We start from the raw sequence: 21,961 nt of genomic DNA, 5'->3' as shown, positions 1-21,961 counted from the left end.
CTTGGCTGGCCACCAGGTGCCCACCAAACTGTTCTCTCACTCCCCCTCCTCAGCAGGACAGGGAGAAAATACAACAAAAACGCTCATGGGTCGAGATAAGGACAGGGAGATCATTCACCAATTACCATCACGGGCAAAACAGACTCAACTTGGGGAAGATTAATTTAATTTATTGCCAATTAAAAATAGAGTAGAATAGTGAGCAATAAAAACAAAACTAAAAACACCTCCCACCACCCCACCCACCTTCTTTCCAGGCTCAACTTCACTCCTGACTCTTCTACCTCTTCCCCCACTACCAAGCAGTGTAGGGGGGGGGATGGGGGATGGGGAATGGGGTTTGCCGGTCAGTTCATAACATCTTGTCTCTGCCACTCCCTCCTCACACTCTTCCCCTGTTTCCACAGATTACAGTCCTTCAAGAACAGACTGCTCCAGCGTGGGTCCCCCATGGGCCGCAGTTCCTGCTAGAAAACCTGCTCTGGCATGGGCTCCTCCTCCATAGGTTGCAGTTCCTACCAGGAGCTTGCTCCAATGTGGGCTCTCCATGGGCTGCAGCTTCCTTTAGGGCATATCCACCTATTTCAGTGTATGATCCTCCACAGGCTGCAGTGCGGATATCTGCTCTGGTGTGGTCCTCTTCATGGGCTGCAGGGGAAAACCTACTTCACCATGGTCTTCTGCACAGGGTGCAGGGGAAGCTCTGCTCTGGCCCCTGGAGCACTTCCTCCCCCTCCTTCTTCACTACTCTTGGTGTCTGCATAGTCGTTTCTCTCACATTTTTCTCACTTCCTCTCTCTCACAGCTGCTGCAAAGCTTTTTTTACCCCTTCTTAAATATGTTATCACCAAGGTGCCAGCAGTGTCACTTATTGGCTCAGCTTTGGCCAGTGGCAGATCCATTTTTGAGCCTGCTGGAAATTAGTCTGTCCAGCATTGTGGGGGATGGTGGGGGCAGTCCCTGGTCTCGTCTCACAAGAGGCCACCCCTGCAGCTCTCCCGCTGCCAAAACCTTGCCATGTAAACCAAATACAACCCTAATCATTGATTGGCTCTTCATCTGATTCTGCAAGCCAGTGCTAAAGCCTGTATGGGCACATCTCCAGATGCTGATACAAGGCCTTTGTGCTACATGGTGCTAGGAGACACATACCTTGTGCCTGGACAGCTTGATGCAGTTGTCCTGCTCAGAATCAATACATTTCTGACAGGATACTTCACACAACTGACATTCTTGGGAATCCTCAAGATAGTCCTCTGGTAGAAAAAAAAAAATCAAGTGATCATTTCAGATCAGCTGCTTGCATTAAAAAAAAGCAGAGCATCAAGCCCTGTTGGTAAATATAATGAGTGCAAGGTATTGGATCTGTTCTGAATTACTGAAAGGAGCACATTTCACTCTGGTATCAAGAAAACAAGTGCTTGTTCTCTTGAGGCACTGGGATATTCAGAATTAGGAGTTTCTGGTCTTTATTTATTTTCTCTGTGAATCTGACCGAGAGTAACTCTTGTTTGGGTTGATGCTATTTCTCTTGCATCAATTGGCAGAACTAATGGGACTTTGTTAAGCTTCACAATGGAGAGTTACATCAGTAACAGTGCTACCTAGGAGTCATTTATTACCTAAATGTCTTTGGTGTAGCTGCAACTGACTCCTGATTACAAGCTCCAGCATAAGGAGTATGCTGCTCATGAGTGTGGGGTATGTTACACATGCAGAAGGACATGACTAAGCTTCCATTAGTCAGAGATAAATTGTTACTCTCAAAATCTCTAGTTATAGCGTTTTTTGCCCCCCGCTTCTCATGCCTCCCAGGCTGTTGCTCCAAGCCTCCACTCCTGAAAGACCTATAGTTACTTCAAAGATTTAAACACCCAGCTCTCATTTAGGCTGAATGAAATTTTAGTGCCCAAGTACCCACCTGGACTTGAAAAAACTCTTGTATTGTATGAATGAGTATTTGAGGCTAAGGGGTGCTCTGGAAGTGCTCCCAGATCACGAATACAGTAATACAATTATGGTGCTGTAGTGCAGTCCATCTCTTTATTTATTGAATATTCATTAAAATATTGTTACAAACCTGTAGGATGTGTTCATCATAACTCTCAGAGCAGAGTCATTCATTTAGTAAGTGGCATAAATCCTTTATGTGTGTGTTGCGTTAAGAGGCAGAGCAATTTGGCAGAAACTAAACCCTCTTGCGTTCCAGTCGATCCTCAGATATCAGAGGGACTGGGGGTGGCTGAGCTTAGGTTCTGAGTGATGCCCAAAGTCAGCATTAGTAGTCCGGTCACGCCCAACACCTTCGTTGGACTATCATGGGTCCAGATGCACTACTAACATCACACTACCTGCTCAGCCAGACACCTCCTGAACTCACACGGCCACACTCAGAGGTATGGTCGCATTCAGGGACAACACACACGGCTGAGTCAATCAATAGTGCAATTTATTGAAGCAACAGATGCACAAGTTCTTTGGATTGCCGGTGATAAATTCACTGTCTGCAAAGCACGTGCAATAAACTAATTACGGTCAGGTTACACACGCGTGGGGTGATAAAACAACTCTATGGAGATTCCTAAAGTTCCCGGGGATTCACTCGGGATAGCCGAGTGTTCGAATCTTACCCAAAGGCGTCCCAATGGGGGGGAAGAGAGAGTCAGTCCGCTGGCGGATCCTAAAGGTCAGGAGTGATGGTGTCTTCCCTGGCATCCAGCTCTTTTCAAACTATTTTATAGTGTTTTACTTTGCAGGTGGAGCTTGAGTGACTCTAGTCATACATACCTTTATCAGGATTGGTTCAAAATTCTCTCGCTTTGCGTTTAAAGGTACAGACTAGGAAAAATTCAGTGCGCATGCTCATTGAGGGGTGGTCGCACCTTGGGAGGTGGGTAACTTTTGAGAGGGGTGTGCGTTTTAGTATTATAATGATATTATAATAAGCAAAGTTCACTCCAAGTACAGCATTTAACCAAAGCTGACAGGTCGCTGACCCAGGGCATCGAATGTGCAGCTTATTAATGTACACTGTGTACCTTTAGATTCCCTTGTTCACAGAGTGTGGCCGCAACGACTCTGCTCCGCTCCACCCTCCATGCAATTTCTCCCAGAGTCAGCACACCAAGTTCCCCTGATGTTGCCAACATCTAGGGTTGCCTAGGAAATTGCCATGGTACAGACTCATTGTACATTAGCTACGTTTCACCCTGTCTCAATGCTGTTCTTAGAGCGTGAATATAAGTTTAATTTCTAAATTGCCCCTCAGCGATTATTCCACATGTGTGTAAAGCATTGTGTGCGGACAGTAAATCGCGGCAAAACCGCGAAAGCGCAGGGAGAGAGAGGGTGCCCCAGCCCCCCACCGAGCCGGCAGAGCGAGCTCCTGACGAGCGGCAGCTCTGACTCAGCGTGGGCGGGGACAAGAGCGGCGGCGGCCAAAGCCCCTCACGTACAAGAGCAACCCCAGGGAGCGCGGCGAACAGGGCGTGGTGTGGCAGAAGGGCGGGGCGCGGCGCGGCAGTTCGCGCAGGCAGGGCGTGCAGGGAAGGCGTGCAAGCAGGGTGTAGTTCCCCCCTCCTGGCTCTAGAGGCTCTCTCGATGAGTGGTTATCGCCACCCAGAAGAGGCCCCAGCTATGGTCTCTATTCGGCCGAAAGCCATCGCCAGAAGGAATGTGGTGACCCAGACGGAGCTCCCGCTCAAGCACGCGGCTGTCCAGGTGTCCGGCTGCAAGGAGTGCCTGAGCCTGTCACTTGTGCTGGAGGACAGCAGAGACAACACCTGTGTGTGGTGTGATCAGGTGAATGATCTGCTCAGCCTGGTGGCAGAGCTGAAGGAGGAAGTAGAAAGGCTGAGGAGTATCAGGGAGTGTGAGAGTGAGATAGATTGGTGGAGCCACACCCTTCCATCCCTGAGACAAAGACAGCAGGTGGAGGCTCCACAAGCAGCAGAGGATCCCCTACCCTCTTGCCACCAGGCAGAAGGAGGGGACCTAAGAGACAGGGGGGGAATGGAAACAGGTCCCTGCTCGGGGCGCCAGGCAAATCCTCTCCTGCCTCCCTCACTGTCTCAGTTGCCCTTACACAACAGATATGGGGCTCTGGAACTTGAGGGCCAGGCAAATGAGGATGTAGATGAAGGTCCATCCAGGGGGTTGCCTAGGGTGAGTCAGTCAGCCCCACGCATTATGACTGCCTCTGTTAAGAAAAAAAGGTGGGTAATTGTCGTACGTGATTCCCTTCTGAGAGGAACAGAGGGCCCAATATGCCAACCAGACCACAGGGAAGTCTGCTGCCTCCCTGGGGCCCGGGTTAGAGACGTTACTAAGAAACTCCCTGGTCTGGTACAGACCACTGATTACTATCTACTACTGATTATGCAGGTTGGCAGTGATGAGGTTGTGCAAAGAAGTCTAAAAGCAATCAAAAGGGACTTCAGAACACTGGGGTGATTGGTTGAAGGATCAGGAGCACAGGTAGCATTTTCCTCAATCCCTTCAGTGGCAGGGAGGAATACTGAAAGGAACAGGAAAGCATATCTGATTAACAGGTGGTTCAGAGGCTGGTGCCATCGGCAGAATTTTGTTTCTTTTGACCATGGGGAGGTTTACAAGGCACTGGGCCTGCTGGCAGCAGATGGAGTTCAGCTGTCTTAAAGGGGGAAAGGGATTCTGGCAGGCCTTATCGAGGGGGCTTTAAACTAGGTTCGAAGGGGGAAGGGGATAAAACCAGACTCACTAGAGATGAGCCTAGGGGTGGCATGCCAATGTTGAGGGTGAAATTGATAGCCCAGCTCAAGTGCATCTACACCAGTGCACGCAGCATGGGCAGCAAACAGGAGGAGCTGGAAGCCATTGTTCATCAGGATAGCTATGACATAGTTGCCATCACAGAAACATGGTGGGATGACTCACAGGACTGGAGTGCTGCAATGGATGGCTATAAACTCTTCAGAAGGGATAGGCGAGGAAGGAGAGTCAGTGGGGTGGCTCTGTATGTTAGGGAGTGTTTTGATTGTCTAGAGAATTTGACTGTCACAGAATCATTAAGGTTGGAAAAGACCTTTAAGATCATCAAGTCCAACCATCAACGCAACACCACCATGCCCACTAAACCATGTCCTGAAGTGTCACATCCACACGGTTTTCAAATACTTCCAGTGATGGTGACTCCACCACCTCCCTGGGCAGACTGTTCCAATGTTTGACCACTCTCTCAGTAAAGAAATTTTTCCTAATATCTAGTCTAAACCTCCCCTGGTGCAACTTGAGGCCATTTCCTCTTGTTCTGTTGCTAGTTACTTGAGAGAAGAGACCATCATTCACCCTCGTCGCCACAACCCCCTTTCAGGTAGCTGTAGAGAGCGATAAGGTCTCCCCTCAGCCTCCTCTTCTCCAGACTAAACAACCCCAGTTCCCTCAGCTGCTCCTCATAAGACTTGTGCTCCAGACCCCTCACCAGCTTCGTTGCCCTTCTCTGGACACGCTCCAGCACCTCAACAACCTTCTTGTAGTGAGGGGCCCAAAACTCAACACAGGATTCAAGGTGCGGCCTCACCAGTGCCAAGTACAGGGGCACAATCACTTCCCTACTCCTGCTGGCCACACTATTTCTGATACAGGCCAGGACGCTGTTGGCCGCCTTGGCCACCTGGGCACACTGCTGGCTCATGTTCAGCCAGCTGTCAACCAGCACTCCCAGGTCCTTTTCCGCTGGGCAGCTCTCCAGCCACTCCTCCCCAAGCCTGTAGCGTTGCATGGGGTTGTTGTGGCCGAAATGCAGGACCCAGCACTTGGCCTTATTAAACCTCATACAGTTGACGACAGCCCATCAATCCAGCCTGTCCAGATCCCTCTGCAAATTGATGAATGAAGAAGCTCTTCATATAGTATCAGTGTAAGGATTAGGCCAACCTTTTTTTCCTGTTGTGGCTTTACCAAACTATTCCTGAATGCATGCTGTCACACATACGCTTTCTCCCAGGAGTGACAGTGGAACTGGGAACGATGGCCCAATTCTTTGTTTTAAAACAAAGTTAGTGATAGTAAGATGTCTAAAATTGAAAACCATTGGCTGAAAAGCAGTGGTTCAGAAGCTTCCTTACACAGTTTCATCAAATGTGCTGAAAGCTTAAATATGAGTATAAGAATTGATGAATTGACAATTTGGTCTCCATTCAGATTGTAGGATTAAGTGGGGCAATGAATGAGCATATCAGCTAATGCCAGTCAAGGCTCTGATCCTGAAGCAGTCATAGCTGAGTCTATATGGAGTCCTCTTGATTTAATGGGAAGGACAGCCTGCCATTTGCAAGTACACAGTCCAGTGTTGTGATTTGAGGTTGACTGAATGTGTGCATTGGCAAATGAACGGGCACCAATATCTCACTGCATAAATGGCCACATATGACTGCAAAACTGATACTTTTCTTCTAAACTGAGCCATTAGATATTTATGTGTCCGACCTTTTAATCCTAAGCATGCAAGAGATTAGTCTCGTCACAAACTTTTATGGGTGGGAAGAAGCTAAGGTTCAGATATGGATGTACTGCTATTACATGAAAGGTGTCCTCCATGGAAACCAGACATTTCAGCTCTGATAAATTCCACCACTTAAAAAACCCAAAACCTCATTAAAAATAAACATCTCTACCTTCCCAATTTGTTTCAATGACTTGTATGTAGTATCAAAATGCTCTGTGCCATAAAGCTATTTTTGCCCTTCGCTAGAGATATTTTACTTACAGATTATCAACAGGAATTTAGGTTAATTTTATAGAAAAAATAAAATATGGAATAAAATTGATTTGGACAGTATCAGTTACAACAGAACTCTATTTTACAAATAACAACTGAACATTTCGCACATGTACAGGGTTTTTTTTCAGTAAAATTAATTTGGATTTAACAATGTGTCAGTTTTTTAAAAGAAAACAGCTATCACTTTCTTCCCTATAATAGCATTAGAGACATTTGCAAGTATCCAAACAAATTCTTTACAATCCATTACACAATTCAATCTCAATTATGAATATATCTATATATTTTATATCTATAATATTAAACTTTGAAAGCATTAAGTTCTAGTTAATAATGTTATATTGAAAAATGAGGCAGTAACAGCACAAATTAACTTCTCACATTTTTGAATGTCTATCAGGAAGTTTACAGTGAGCTTTGCAGTTCTCTTCTGTCATACAGAACCAGGTGTGGGTTGTAACAGTTTATCAGCTCTTTAGTAAAGGGGGCATATAATCTCTATATGTCTGTATCCATTTATAAAACTTCTACAACAATTTTTGTGTTAAAAACCCAAGAGCCTCTTTATTTTCTAACATTTATATGCTTAAACACCAGCAATCTATTTTCTACTTGTGTGTCCTGGAAAGAGAACAGAGAGAGACACTTTGTACATTTTACGTATTTTCTCCAAAAACCAGTATCTTTGAAGTTCAATTTATTGTTTTCTTCTAAATGAATGGGTTTCAAACAGTATGCTAAGCAAAGATTAGCAAGATGAAAATATATTAAATGAAAATTTGTACTGGCAGCTGTGTACCTGGTAAAGAGAAAAACACAGGGGCCCACTTCTCTTCCCACACAGGCTGGTTTTACAGTGAGGTAACTCCATTGGCTTCAACAGGATTATTCCTGCTGAAATTTGTATTGCAAGCGGTTAAAAGCAGACTCAGGCCCATCATAACAAGATTGTTACACCAAGAAAACCTTTGATTTATTGACCTATATGTAATTACTCCTGGAGATGTATTTGGCACAGCTCACTCACAAACCCAGTCCTATAAACACATCCTTTCATGTAGTCACACTGACATTTATGAATAGCCCCACATGCCTGCAGGATCAGGTCCCTTGTTTTGTGAACATTACAAGATAACAGCATTCCTTACATATTACCAATGTTTTCTGATTTTTTAGCATATACATTACTCATTTTTATGCAAACCAAGAGGAATAGTATCTTTTGAATTTGTTCAAACAGGAACAATGGTGTTTTTTTAAAAAAGTTTATTTGAAATAGCTTTGACAACTTTTTAATTGTCAAATTAATTAAAAAATTGTAATTGTCAAATAAAAGAAAAATACTAGCATATCTGTTGATGAGCTAGCTGTCTAAAAATCAAATCTATATGACCAAAAAATTATTTTTGCAAAGCGTATATACATACTTCATGTGATACAAAAAGCAGCACACAGTAGAGGAAGTAAGAAAGAAATGTGTTTAGAAATGATATTTTGTTTGTTTGTTTTTAATACTGTTAAAAAAGGTGCAGAACTTAGTCTAACAATATTTCTGATTCCTTCAGGGACTCATTTCCTTAAGTTCCCCCTGTCTCTACGTATAGCACAAAAAAAAAGACTGATGCAAACATTTTTGTGTTTAGTTTTAATTCATGTAAACCTGTGTTGCATTATTGAAACTCTCTTTAAACATCTTGAAGGGGAAACAAATAGAAAAAGAAGGGAAGAAAAAGGACCTTCAAAAAAACAGGAATAATCCTTAAGTTGACAGGAAATCAAATAATGAGTTAAATTGCAATTTTGGCACCAAATGCTTTGGTCACACAATACTGACTCTGTGATCCTGGATGCTCAGCTCTAAACACCCAGTTATTAAAGGTAGGCATGTTGTAGTTTTTCCATTTAAGTTCCAACAAACAGTTCACCATCTCCCCAAAGAGAAGGGAGAGAAAGCGGTGGCTTGCTTTTCCCCACCGCATTTGTTTTTTCAGTAATATGGATTAATCTATAAGTCTACAGGAGCAGGAAGACTCTGGGAGGTGTCAGTTCACCCCTTGTGTGTACATGTTCTGCAACACAGTTGCTGAAGCACTTTCCGCTGGCACAGATTGTTCTTTTTCACCAGCATACAGAATCCTCCCTCAGCCCAGGACTCTTCCGTGGCTTCCACAGGGCAGCGATAAGAGAAGGAGGGGAAGTTGAAGATTTGGAGAGCATGTTGTGTACAGTGGAGGAAGGTTTAATTGGCCAGACAGGCAGATTTGGTTGAAGAGACCATTCAGGAGTAAGCAGGAAATTTGATCCATCAAAAGGAATTTCAGTCAATAGCATTTTTTTTCGGGAAGAAATATTGTGTGGTCCAACAGGGAATGATTGGCATCCATTTGTGAAAAGGAAAAATAGATTAGAAAGACAATAATTAGAAAACAGTGATATTTACAGCAAAGGAGGTTTTTTTTCTCAGTTTTTATGAAACAGAAGAATAAAACAGTCAAATCACAAAAAAAGAATAAAACACTCTCAACAGAAATGCAAATCCTATAGAATGAGTTAGGCACATAACCAGTGCTTGATTGTCAGGCAGTGAAATGAGACACTCCACACCTGGTAATTTACAAAAAAATAAAAGACAACTTTATTTTCCTTGGCTACCCTAGACTGTGGTGGGATCTGGTACAGCCCACATGCCAATGATCCCTTCCCATGGCAATTGCACAGGTAAGAGTGGGGGAAACAGAAGTGAGATGGAGCATTCTTGGTCTTGGGGAAACTACACATGTATCCAAAGTAAGCATACAGGACCATGAGTTTTGTAAGACATCAATATAATCATATTCCTGTGCATTTTGCTCTAATGCCAATTCATATCTGAATTCTATTCATCAACAATATTTGCACTGGAGGAAGAGCAGAGCATTTGTTTGCATGTGGTGGGAAAAAAGCACTATATAGAATGTCAAAGATAAAGGTGTGAATTTCAGACATACAAAATTCCTTCACCTGAACTATTTCTGCTGTACATAGACTAAGAAAGTAACATCCACCCTCAGTAATATTTCTTTCTGCAAACTCTCTGGAGTCACTTGAGATTGTATGTTGCACTGGTTTTGGCTGGGATAGAATTGATTTTCTTCATAGTAGCTTGTATGGGGCTATGTTTTGGATTTGAACCAAAACAGTGTTGGTAACATAGGGATGTTTTAACTATTGCTGATCAGTGCTTACACAGCGTCAAGGCTTTTCTCTGTTTCTCACTCTGCCCCCCCCAGCAAGTAGGCTGGGGGTGCACAAGAAGTTCAGAGGGGACACAGCTGGGACAGCTGACCCCAAATGACCAAAGGGATATTCCATACCATATGACATGGCCTGCCAATGGGAAGTAGTGAATGAATTCCTTGTTTTGTTTTGCTTGTGTGTGCAGCTTTGCTTTACTTATTAAACTGTCTTTATCTCAACCTACAAGTTTTCTCACTTTTACCCTTCCAGTTCTCTCCTCCATCCCATGAGTGAGTGAGTGAGCAGCTGTGTGGTGCTTAGCTGCCTTCTGGGATCAAACCATAACACATGCACAAATGAGGACAGATTTATCCTAGCATATTAAATACCAAACTGATATGTCAAATGTTTGTACTGCAGTATTGAACTGCAATAGATTACTGAGACTGTGGTTGCCCAAAAGCTCATAACATTAAACTTGCTTTTCATTTGTTCATCTATATCTGACCTTCTCTGGACTAGTTCTAGATTACAGTGACACTTTTTCTAATGTCCTGATATGAAAAGGTCTCATGACTGGTTTACTTCTGTACCTGTGTCCTGGTTTCAGCTGGGATAGAGTTAATTTTCTTCACAGAAGCTAGTGTGAGGCTATGTTTTGGATTTGGGGTGAAAAAATGTTGATAAGGTGCTGATGTTTTCAGTTGTTGCTAAGCAGTCAAGGACTGTCCAGCTTTTCATGCCAGCAAGAAGGCTGAGGGTGCACAGGAAGCTGGGAGGGGACAGGAAGCTGGCCAAAGGGATATTCCATACCATATGATGTCATGCTCAGTATATAAAGCTGGGGAGAAGAAGAAGGAAGGGGTGGAGGGACGTTCAGAGTGATGGCATCTGTCTTCCCAAGTAACCATTATGTGTGATGGAGCCCTGCTCCCCTGGAGATGGCTGAACACCTGCCTGACAATGGGGAGTAGTGAATGAATTCCTTGTTTTGCTTTGCTTGCGTGTGCAGCTTTTGCTTTACCTATTAAACTGTCTTTATCTCAACCTACAGGTTTTCTCACTTTTCCGATTCTCTCCTCCATCCCACTGGGTGGGGGAGTGAGCGAGCGGCTGCATGGTGCTTAGGTGCTGGCTGGGGTTAAACTGCGACAACCTACACTGTGACTTTACACTAGAGAGGATATTTTTCAAAGTTTGAAGGCCTAAAAACCATCAGGAGCTGTAAAGGTCCACAGAAACAAGACTCAGCCCTGCTTCTTTTATTTTTTTATTTTTTTTTTATAAATCTCTTATTAAATCCAGATGGAGTGAGCTGGACCCAAGAGTCAATGTTAGCTTTTACTACTTTTGATGTTGGATATTTTTTCATACGTTTTAACACCAGGCTTTGTTCTGGTATGATTTTCCTGTTGGACTGTACTAGTTGGGCTGCATTGACAAGTAATTCACAGAGCAACAGTTTCAGGGAAGCATGACATTATCAAAGTGTTTGTATAACTGTGATGTTTGAAAGGAATGAATAGTAGTGAATAATTAAGCCAAACCTTTCCATTAAGAATGATATCTTGGTTGCCTCAGAGAACTTGAAGAAAGTTCAAGTCTCTATCACAAATTGAGTGCTTACTGTTCAAAATCCTTTTTTTTTCTGTTGCTAAACTTTCACATCATTCAAGCAATAGTACAGGTACTTAAAATAATTTTTACTTATCAGCATTTCCCCAGTGTAAAATGGCAAAATAGATAAATGTGATTTTATTGGCAGTACACTAGGGTCTTCATATAAAAATTCTTTTGAAAGCAATGACTTTTAAAAAACAGATAATGAAGGAAAAGTAGGTTGTTGTGGGGGGAATTAGTTTTTGAAAATTCAGGTAAAGTGTGACTAATCCTATTAATACACACAAATGTAGTTTTCTCCTTTTCATAAACCTGAAGTCATTAAGAAATAATGTTGACCTCAGGTCAAGAATATAAAAAAAGAAAGACTGAACCAACCCAATAAGAGAGGAAGCTGGAAGTGATAAAAAGGATCTTTTCAGAGAATTTCACTCACCATCCTTGCAGATTGTTCCCACTATGCAGACACCAGTGTCTAGGTTAAAGCCACTTGGACAGCTCGTACAGTTTCTGTCTCCTTGACCGCTGCAATCCAAACAGCTGGCATGACACCTGAAAGACAGCAGCAGAGGTTGGCCTTATGGCCACTCACCAAATGCAAGAGTTCCCAAGATACCTCTTGTTTACTGCAAAGGGCTTGTTTGCTGTTTCCAACTGTATCAGCTGTTATAATAAATCATAACAACAACAACCACCACCACCTACTCCTGCTTCTTTCTTCCAACTGCTCCTTATTCATACTTTTTTTTATTAAATAGATGCATTACTCTAGCATTTTTGAATTATGTAGAAGTAATCAACAAAGATATTAAATGGACTGTGTATCCATGCAAGGGATGAGCTCATAGCCACAGGATGGAAAAGACTGGCCTGCTGCCTAGTCCTTTCATCACCCTTCTGGCTGCATCATATTCTGTGTATTGATTGGGTTTTATGTGGAAAAATCTAACAAATTGTAATTCCGTTCCTGCCCTGAACTCAATGCAAGTCAATAATAATTGATTCTAAATGGCCTGTAGTATTTAAGGAAAAACAAAATAGAAAAAAAATGTCCCTTCCTTGTATATCACAACCTTGTCCAAGACTTATCCACCCATTTGTACACCAAGTCAGATGAGCTATTCTGGACACCAGCCTGATATTATATTTGCATCATGTTTGTGTCTGTGCAGCTGAACAGCTGAAATGGTCCTTATGAATAGCAATTAACTTGCAGTTAAAAATCCGAGTTTGACTTTTTGGTTTGTTATTGAGAAACACAGCTCCTCTGCTAGATCTGTAAATTCTACATTCCTACGCATATCTACTCAGATTCTCACTACAAATTTTTTAAAGTGAAGGACACACATATGCGCACAAGAAAAAAAACCCCACTTTTAAAAGACCTGCATGAATATAATTGACATTAAAGTGAATAAATAAATATACTTTTCCGTCATTTGCTTAGTATCCAATATATTTTTTCTATTTTTTATATCAGCAGTTTTATGTTCTCATAACTATTATTTATTGTTTTGTACACAATAACAACTAATATGCTGCCAAACATTAGAGACATATATTAGCCACTGAAGAACTGATCATACCTTTTGCAGGTTTTGTATCTACTTTCAGTAGAGTGATCAAGGTAATAACCACTGCTACAGGACTGCACACATCTTCCATCTTCCATAAAATAACCCTGTGTGCAGTTTATACAAGCATCTACTCCAGCACCTTAAACCAGAGAGAAAATACACTGCATTAATGGCTAGTTCCTACTATTGTCTAACAGACACCATCTCTAACTGTAACAAAACCTTATCATAATTTTAGAGGCCATGTTCTACTTACCTTACTTCCTTTCTGCCACTACGTATTGCAAACAGTAATATCAAGCAATAAAGATACATGGTTAGAATAAACTACATTATTTCGGAACAAACTACATAATTTCAGTATATGTTTTTCTGAAAAAAACAGGATATTGGTAGTTCTAAAGCTGTCACAAAAAAATCTATCAATCATTCTTTTTTTCCAGAAAGAAAATGGAGGGCATGACTAGAAATTAGAATGAGCTCCATTAAAAGCAAAGAAATGAGTGTATGTGCACTTTCAACTAGAAAAATGTAGATTTTCATATTTGCTGAAAGTCTGCCATACTTAAAGAACTACCAAGAAAATAAAGATTTTACATGTCAGGAATCATGCTGTACCGAAACTATGTATAAAATAAAATCAGAGGTAAAGATATAGAGGAAATTAAAAAATGCGAATAAATGTCAGGGAGGTACCTGCACACGTCGCACAGGAATGGTGACATGGTTCACATTCCCTACCATTATGATATTTTCCTTCTTCACAGTGGATAGCACATTTGGTGCCATGCAAACTATTGTAAAAAGGAAAAAAAGCACAGTGCTTGAGCTCTGAGCAGATAACAGCAACAGAAGACAAGAAGCTCATTCACAAATCAGTAGTTCTCCTTTAATAAAAGAACAACTCAAATATTAGGATTCACCAGCTTCTTTAATTGTTCATATTTTATAAATTTACAGATGGTAATCACTTCAAGTGGGAATAAAATGCAGTTTTGTCTATGGTGAAATACAACAGCTGTTTACAAAATCATAGTAAATACTACCAAGTAGTAGAGGACAGAAAAAAATAAACAATGACAAAGAATACTGAAAAATCAGGCATGGAAAACACAATTGCCCATGAGGAGTTTGGCACAGGGGCAGCACCACTGCGTTAAAAAAAAAAACTAAAGGACTTCTTAACAAGATTTCATGCTTGCTTCTCTTGAAAGACCAGCAGCATCTCCTGACACCATGCTACAGCACAGGCTAAGATTAGATTCACAATCACCTCTTTCTGCAATAACAGTTTTGTTTCAAATCTCTTAACCGAATACCAGATCTGCATAGGTTGGGAGATTTCTCAAGATTACAGCTAGAGGTATTCTGCCTGCAGGCACTTCTGTGTGATAATACAAATTAGTGAGTAACAGAAAAAAGGATAGCATGAAGAGTCACATTTCCATGCTTCTCTCTATGTAGCTTTCATGTTATAAGGTGCCTAGAGTGGGGGGGGGTTGTTCTTAAGCTAGGACTTCTCTGACATGTTTGCCATCTTCTGTGGAATCTCAGTTTTCATCCAATTTAGCCATATCTCTAAAAATGCCCTGTAGCTCTAGGGAGTACCACCCAAAGCGGGTGTTAATCTTTTACAGACTAGATCAAATAAAAGTTGTGTGTGCTCAATACCACTGGAAATTTTCAGGAGTGCATATGATCCCAGTTTGGAAAGAAAAATAGTTTAAAATAGTAATTCAACAAATGCAGCAAAACCTGCTTGTTTATTATTTGTCTTCATCCACACATCTCAAAGTACTTTACAAGGCAGGTAGAATTATCATGTTTTTACAGATAGAAAAAACTAATTATTTGCCCAAGTTTAGTTAATAGGCTAATAACAGGTTCAGAACTCAAATCCAGGTCTCACAAGTCCCATCCAGTGCCCTGCCCATAGATAACTCTGCCAAGAAAGTGCAGCAAGTGTTGAACAACTGGGGAATATGAAATGCATGTCCTGCAAGGCTCCATTTATTTGTCACACCTACACAGTATTCTTTATAAACATTACCAAAACCAGTCTCAGCTTGCTAATACTGCCCGAGAAAACATGAAATTTGGGTTCTTCTCAGGTGTTTTTTTCCTTCAGTTTCTCTTTCTCTTCTCATGCAGAAGAGGCTTGTCTCCTTTCTTCAATGGTGCTACAAGCTAATGTTTGTGTTAATTGACAGGGAAGTACATAATCTCATTTCCTGAGAAATAAAGAAAATGTGGGCATAGCTTTTTTTTTTCTTTTTTAGAGACCATGTCATGTGAAGTCGCAAAGTTGTAATCTGGTGTCTTCTGATATATTTTGCCTATTGTAGGAACTTCTACATTGCTACTTTAGTCCCTTGGGAGACTGTCCTGAAGGGCAAAAGGGTACAGGAAGGCTGGACATTCTTCAAGAAGGAAATATTAAGTGGCAGGAGCAGGTGGTCCCCATGTGCCGTAAGAAGAGCTGGCGAGGAAGGCGACCGGCCTGGCTAAACAGGGAGATTTTGCTGGGACTCAGGGAAAAGAGGAGAATTTATCACCTTTGGAAGAAGGGGAAGGCAACTCAAGAAGAGTACAAGGATCTCGTTAGGTCAAGCAGAGATAAAATTAGAAAGGTAAAAGCCCAGCTAGAGCTCAATCTGGCCACGGTCGTAAAGGATAACAAAAAAATTCTTCTACAAATATATTAACAACAAAAAGAGAGGCAAGGAGAATCTCCATCCCTTACTGGATATGGCAGGGAACATTGTCTCCAAGGACGAGGACAAGGCTGAGGTACTTAATGCCTTCTTTGCCTCAGTCTTTAATAGCCAGACCAGGTATCCACAGGGTATTCAGCTCCCTGAGCTGGAAGACAGGGATGGAGAGCACAATATACTCCTCATAATCCAGGAGGAAGCAGTCAAGGACATGCTAAACCACCTGGACACCCACAAGTCTATGGGGCCTGATGGGATCCACCCAAGAGTACTGAGAGAGCTGGCGGAGGAGCTTGCCAAGCCACTCTCCATCATTTATCAGCAGTCCTGGTTAACAGGGGAGGTCCCAGAAGACTGGAGGCTTGCCAATGTGACGCCCATCTACAAGAAAGGCCGGAAGGAGGATCCTGGGAACTACAGGCCTGTCAGCCTGACCTCAGTGCCAGGGAAGATCATGGAGCGGTTCATCTTGAGAGTGCTCACAGGGCATGTGCAGGACAACCAAGGGATCAGGCCCAGCCAGCATGGGTTCATGAAAGGCAAGTCCTGCTTGACCAACCTGATCTCCTTCTATGACCAGGTGACCCGCCTAGTGGATGAGGGAAAGACTGTGGATGTTGTCTACCTGGACTTTAGTAAAGCCTTTGACAGTGTCGCCCACAGCATTCTCCTGGAGAAACTGGCGGCTCGTGGCTTGGACGGGTTTACTCTTCACTGGGTGAGGAACTGGCTGGATGGCCGAGCCCAGAGAGTTGTGGTGAATGGCGTTAAATCCGGCTGGCGGCCGGTCACAAGCGGTGTTCCCCACGGCTCGGTTCTGGGGCCAGTCTTGTTCAATATCTTTATCGATGATCTGGAAGAGGGGATCGAGTGCTCCCTCAGTAAGTTTGCAGATGACACCAAGTTGGGTGGGAGTGTTGATCTGCTGGAGGGTAGGAGGGCTCTGCAGAGGGATCTGGACAGGCTGGATCGATGGGCAGAGGCCAACTGTATGAGGTTTAATAAGGCCAAGTGCAGGGTCCTGCACTTCGGCCACAACAACCCCATGCAACGCTACAGGCTTGGGGAGGAGTGGCTGGAGAGCTGCCCGGCAGAAAGGGACTTGGAGGTTCTGGTCAACAGCCGGCTGAATATGAACTGGCAGTGTGTCCAGGTGGCCAAGAAGGCCAACAGCATCCTGGCCTGTATCAGGAATAGTGTGGCCAGCAGGAGTAGGGAAGTGATCGTGCCCCTGTACTCGGCACTGGTGAGGCCACACCTCAAATACCATGTTCACTTTTGGGTCCCTCACTACAAGAAGGACATTGAGGTGCTTGAGCATGTCCAAAGAAGGGCAACAAAGCTGGTGAGGGGTCTGGAGAACAAGTCTTATGAGGAGCAGCTGAGGGAACTGGGGTTGTTTAGTCTGGAGAAGAGGAGGCTGAGGGGAGACCTTATCACGCTCTACAACTACCTGAAAGGGGGTTGTAGAGACATGGGTGTTGGTGTCTTCTCCCAAGTAACTAGCATTAGGATGAGAGGAAACGGCCTCAAGTTGCACCAGGGGAGGTTTAGATTGGATATTAGGAAAAATTTCTTCACTGAGAGAGTGGTCAAGCATTGGAACAGGCTGCCCAGGGAGGTGGTGGAGTCATCATCACTGGAGGTGTTCAAAAAACGTGTGGACGTGGCACTTCGGGACATGGTTTAGGGGGCACAGTGGTGTTGGGTTAACGGTTGGACTTGATGATCTCACATGTCCCTTCCAACCTTAATAATCTGATTCCTCACATACACAGAACTCCCTGCTGAGTCTGTTAAAATTCTCTGAAATCTTAATATGGATTGCAAATTTAATTCAACTTTAAGAGGGAAATAGATATTCATATTTCACAGAGTGTAAATAGACTGGTGTTCTGGTTTGATTCAATGCTTTCCTTCCCCTTAGATCATACTTCCTCTTTAAAGGGTCACTTTTAAAAAAATAGATATATTTGTAATAAGAATTGTGCAGGCACTTAAAAAAAATCTGAATGCAACATAAATACAGAGAAATGAAAATTCCTTTACAAAGTGTAAAGGAATTTAGCTATCAATGTTGTGGAAACAACATTCAGCTTTTACTAAGTGAAAGATGAAAATCCACTTTGACAGAGGGTAAAAGCTCCATGTTAAAACATTCATAGAACACCTGTATTCTGAAAGAAGCCCTGCAGATACCGTATACTGATTTCATATTTTTAGTGGCCTAAAGCCAGCATATAGTCCTTTATGAATTTTATAAGAATTTTGACCTTTGCTGCTTGGAACATAAGATAATTCATTCATGAAAGATCTTGAAATGTGTACCGCTTCTTTGTGGACTTTATCTCTCAGTTTCATGAATTATTAAGTTCTCCCATCAAGAAAAAACATCCACTGCTGTTTAATGTATGTGCACATTGTATCATAAGAGAATTGAGCCTAAGATCCTTGAGATAAATAAATGATTTGATGTATGAAGACATACAGTAGAGACAAGAAAATAGTTTCTAACTGTCACAGGAATGAATCAGAAGGATTAATACAGTTCACCAGCTTTACTTCTAAAATAAACCTCAACTGTAGGTCAAAAAAGGAAGTCGTCAGCTTTCCATATGACTGTGGCTTCTCTTTTTACTTGAAGTGAAAGGTCTTTTAAAAACCCATTGTTAGCCATAAAGGCACAAGAAAATACTATATTAAAATCTAAACAGCAAAGGAACACATGAAATGGGGACCACTCAAGGTTAAATAGCTATGTAACTGTCTTTGTTATGTATCCATAGACTCATAAACCTCTGCGTATTTGTGTTTAGTTACATCCATTGTTTCCTTACCGTAGGCCATGTGTGCATTCTGTGCAGATTTGGAATTCAACACATATCTTACAGTTTTCACTGCATTTTCGGCAAACAATCTTATCTACAAAGGAAAAAAAGAAAACATTCCAGAAAACCCTGGTTGGTTATATTTCATAAAATTATATGGGTAAATTACTACATGACTTCCTGCTTTCTAGATTGACATCAGGAATGGAAGCAGCAAGCTACACTAAAATAGGTATATTCTGCTATGATTAGGTTTTCCCATCAAGCATCAAATGGTTTAAACTATTTCTAAACATTTGAAGTAACAGTTGTACCCTTACAAAAAAAATCATGCTTTGAAGTTGATAAAAAACCTTTATAATTGTATTTAATGTAGATTAACTATTTGTAATGTGGAGTTAAAGTCTTTTCACATAGCAGCAATATACAGTGATGAATGCAAATGCATCCCAGTGACCCTCCTGCAATTCATCTCTTACTAAAACCAGGACAGCCTTCCATACAGGCAACCTGTCCTGTCTTACCTGATTTGGTGTGCTAGGACACATCTACGTTAACACTTCTGATCTTAATGAAATGAAGACATAAATTACTTAAAACCTGCCTTTTCATCTCAAAGCCTCCCTACTTGAAGGGATCTATCTCCCTTTCTGTTTTCAGACCTCCTACCTTTTGAAAGTGTGGTGGGTTAGCCTTGGTTAACAGCCAAACTCTCACCCAGCTGCTCACTCACACTACACACCCCCTGAGCAAGACGGGGGAGAAAATAGGAAGAACAGGAACAAGAATGCTCATGGGTTGAGATAAAGACAGGGAGATCACTTAATTACCATTGCAGGAAAAAAAAAACAGACTAACAGACTCAACTTCAGGAAAACTGACTTAATTTATTGCCAACTAAAATTAAAAAATAATTACTAATTCAAATAGTGGGTGTCCATCAGTACATTATCAACATGTTTTCATCCCAAATCCAAAACAGCCTCACGCTAGCTTCTGTGAAGAAAACCAACTCTATCCTGGCTGAAACCAGGACAGTGGGAAACAACACCTTTTCCCCCCCTTTTCCCAGGCTCAACTTCACAACTCCTCTACTCCCCTGAGCAGCATGGGGGGGTATGGTCAGTACATAGCAGTCTCTCTGATATTCCTTCTTTCCCACACTTTTATTCTGCTCCGGCATGGGTTCTCCATGGGCTGCAATCCAGTCAAGAAAATCTGCTCTGGTGTGGGTTCTCCATGGGTAGCAGTTCCTTCAGGAATATCCATCTGCTCTGGCATCAGTCCTCCATGGGCTACACAAAATATCTGCTCCACCATAGACCAGCAGCAGCTCCTCTTTCTCTAACCTTGGTATTCCTTCTGTTGTTTCTCACTCTTTTTGTTCTCTCTTCCTTTTACCAACCAACATTTTCTACCCTTTCTTACATATGTTTTCACAGAGGTGACAAACTTTGCTGATTGGCTCAACTTTGGCATGTGGTGGGGTCATTGCCCAGCCAATTGGAACCAGCTGTGTCTGGCACAGGGCAGCCCCTTACCTCTTCCCACAGAAGCCACTCTGGCAGCCTCCCCACTACCAAACCCTTGCCACATACACCTGATAAAGTTGCAGTGCCATGTACCTCATTGAGAAGAAAAACTTGACATTCGTATTTAATCCTAAATTTTCATCTATCTGTCTTGATTGGGTGTAGTTTTCCACAGTGAAAATGGAAAAAAACCCTAGTAACTGCTCTTGCTAATCCTTGAAAATCAACACAGAGTTTCATGATACAGTAAGCAAAATGTTAGGTATCCAGTTGAACAAAGCTCTCAAGTACATATTTATCTTTTAAGCATGTGTCTAAAGCTAACTGAAGTCAGTGGATTTTAAGCACTTGATTGAATATATGTCTAAGTATTTTTGCTAGCCAAAGCTGGAAATTAAACACAGGCACTCTACCTGGCAATCACAGGAGGAAATTGAAGCCAAGTGTCTCACATGGCAGACAATTACTGCTCTTCGGTAATCATATCACTGCAGTTACTTAGTTCTGCCAGAAATATATTTACAAGCACTTTTTACACCTGAGGACTCTATTTTTTTTGAGAGTACCAGTTCAGTGGCTATGCAGGATTTTTCATCTGTCTCTTCTATGTGCACAAGGTCTTGATAGTGCCACAGCATTTAAGTTTGGGGGAATGCCTCATGTTCAGAATTTGGGTGCTGCCCATCTCTTTCTGGAATAGTGATAATGTAACCAAGGTGGTAGGGAATTAAAATAAAATAGGGTTAGAAAATAGGTTTGTGAATTTGTAGCAAGTGGTAACTATAAGAACATTATGCACCAGCAATGCTGCTCGAGAACCCACCTAACCTTTCCCATCTTGATTTAATTATCAAGGAGTTAAGTGTAACATTGTGATCATGGTATTATGTTTTATTTTAATAGCGAGCAGTCAGAAAGAAGGAACACCTTGGTCAGTTCTACGGTCCGGTGGGTAGGTAATTATTCATTCTATAGTCTTGTCTTAAAACAAAGGACTGTGGGGTGAATGATTGCATATTGGACCGACAGCCCGTGAAGGTCTATTTAGAGTTGCCAAGCTTAAGTGAACTTTGTAGGAAAGGTAATTCCGGCAGGGGGAGATTGCGACCACCGACTCAGAGACCACCCACTCAAGAAACCCTCCGACTCAAAAGATTAAGGAAGTAAAATCCCAAGAAATTATAGTGAGCATGCGTGGTCATTTACATGGTAGGCGAGGAATATTTAACCAATCATTGTATGGACACTTGATGAATATGTATTAATCTTGCCTATAAATGTTTGATTTTTGAACTGATCGAGCGAACACGATTTAGGAGGAGCTATCCCCCGTGTTCCTGGCGCCGTGAATAAAGAATGCCTGCCTTTTAACACTGCATTGGTGTTACAAGGTTTATTCCCCATTTCGGTGACAATAACCCATTCTGTCCTACAGCTGACTTGTTCTTGAACTGCCCTTGTTCTGCTACTGTTACTTCCAGCCACAAGCAAAAAAGATATCCTACCACAAAGCATGATTTTTAAAATCAAGGCAGATTCCCAGGTTAATTTTTGAAGAGGTTATTGATCACACTTGGCATCTAACAACTTATTAAGAGAAGTAGGATAAGAGATAAATACATCAACATACACCTTCATTGCTTGTAAGTATTCTAGCAACCTTCCCAGACCAAATTCTGTAGCCCACAATAAAGAAACAATAAGAAATACTAAC

At 42.1% G+C, this 21,961-nt stretch overlaps 1 protein-coding gene across 1 annotated transcript in view; it reads right to left on the bottom strand.

Annotated features, from left to right (window-relative positions):
• Nucleotides 1-8,807: 8,807 nt before the first annotated feature.
• LOC309415057 (proprotein convertase subtilisin/kexin type 5-like) overlaps nucleotides 8,808-21,961 on the bottom strand; it is a gene marked incomplete at both ends in the record, with an annotated part of 280,059 nt that continues 266,905 nt past the window's right edge. The window contains 5 exons of the mRNA XM_082012448.1: nucleotides 8,808-8,923; nucleotides 12,033-12,148; nucleotides 13,183-13,312; nucleotides 13,870-13,967; nucleotides 18,725-18,809. Of these exons, the coding sequence (XP_081868574.1) occupies nucleotides 8,808-8,923; nucleotides 12,033-12,148; nucleotides 13,183-13,312; nucleotides 13,870-13,967; nucleotides 18,725-18,809 (545 nt within the window). The remainder of the gene's footprint in view (nucleotides 8,924-12,032; nucleotides 12,149-13,182; nucleotides 13,313-13,869; nucleotides 13,968-18,724; nucleotides 18,810-21,961) is intronic.

The sequence above is a fragment of the Phaethon aethereus genome, assembly GCF_964289735.1.
Source record: "Phaethon aethereus genome assembly, chromosome: W".
In the NCBI taxonomy this organism is placed as follows: Eukaryota; Metazoa; Chordata; class Aves; order Phaethontiformes; family Phaethontidae; genus Phaethon; species Phaethon aethereus.
This window is presented reverse-complemented; position numbering and strand designations above follow the sequence as displayed.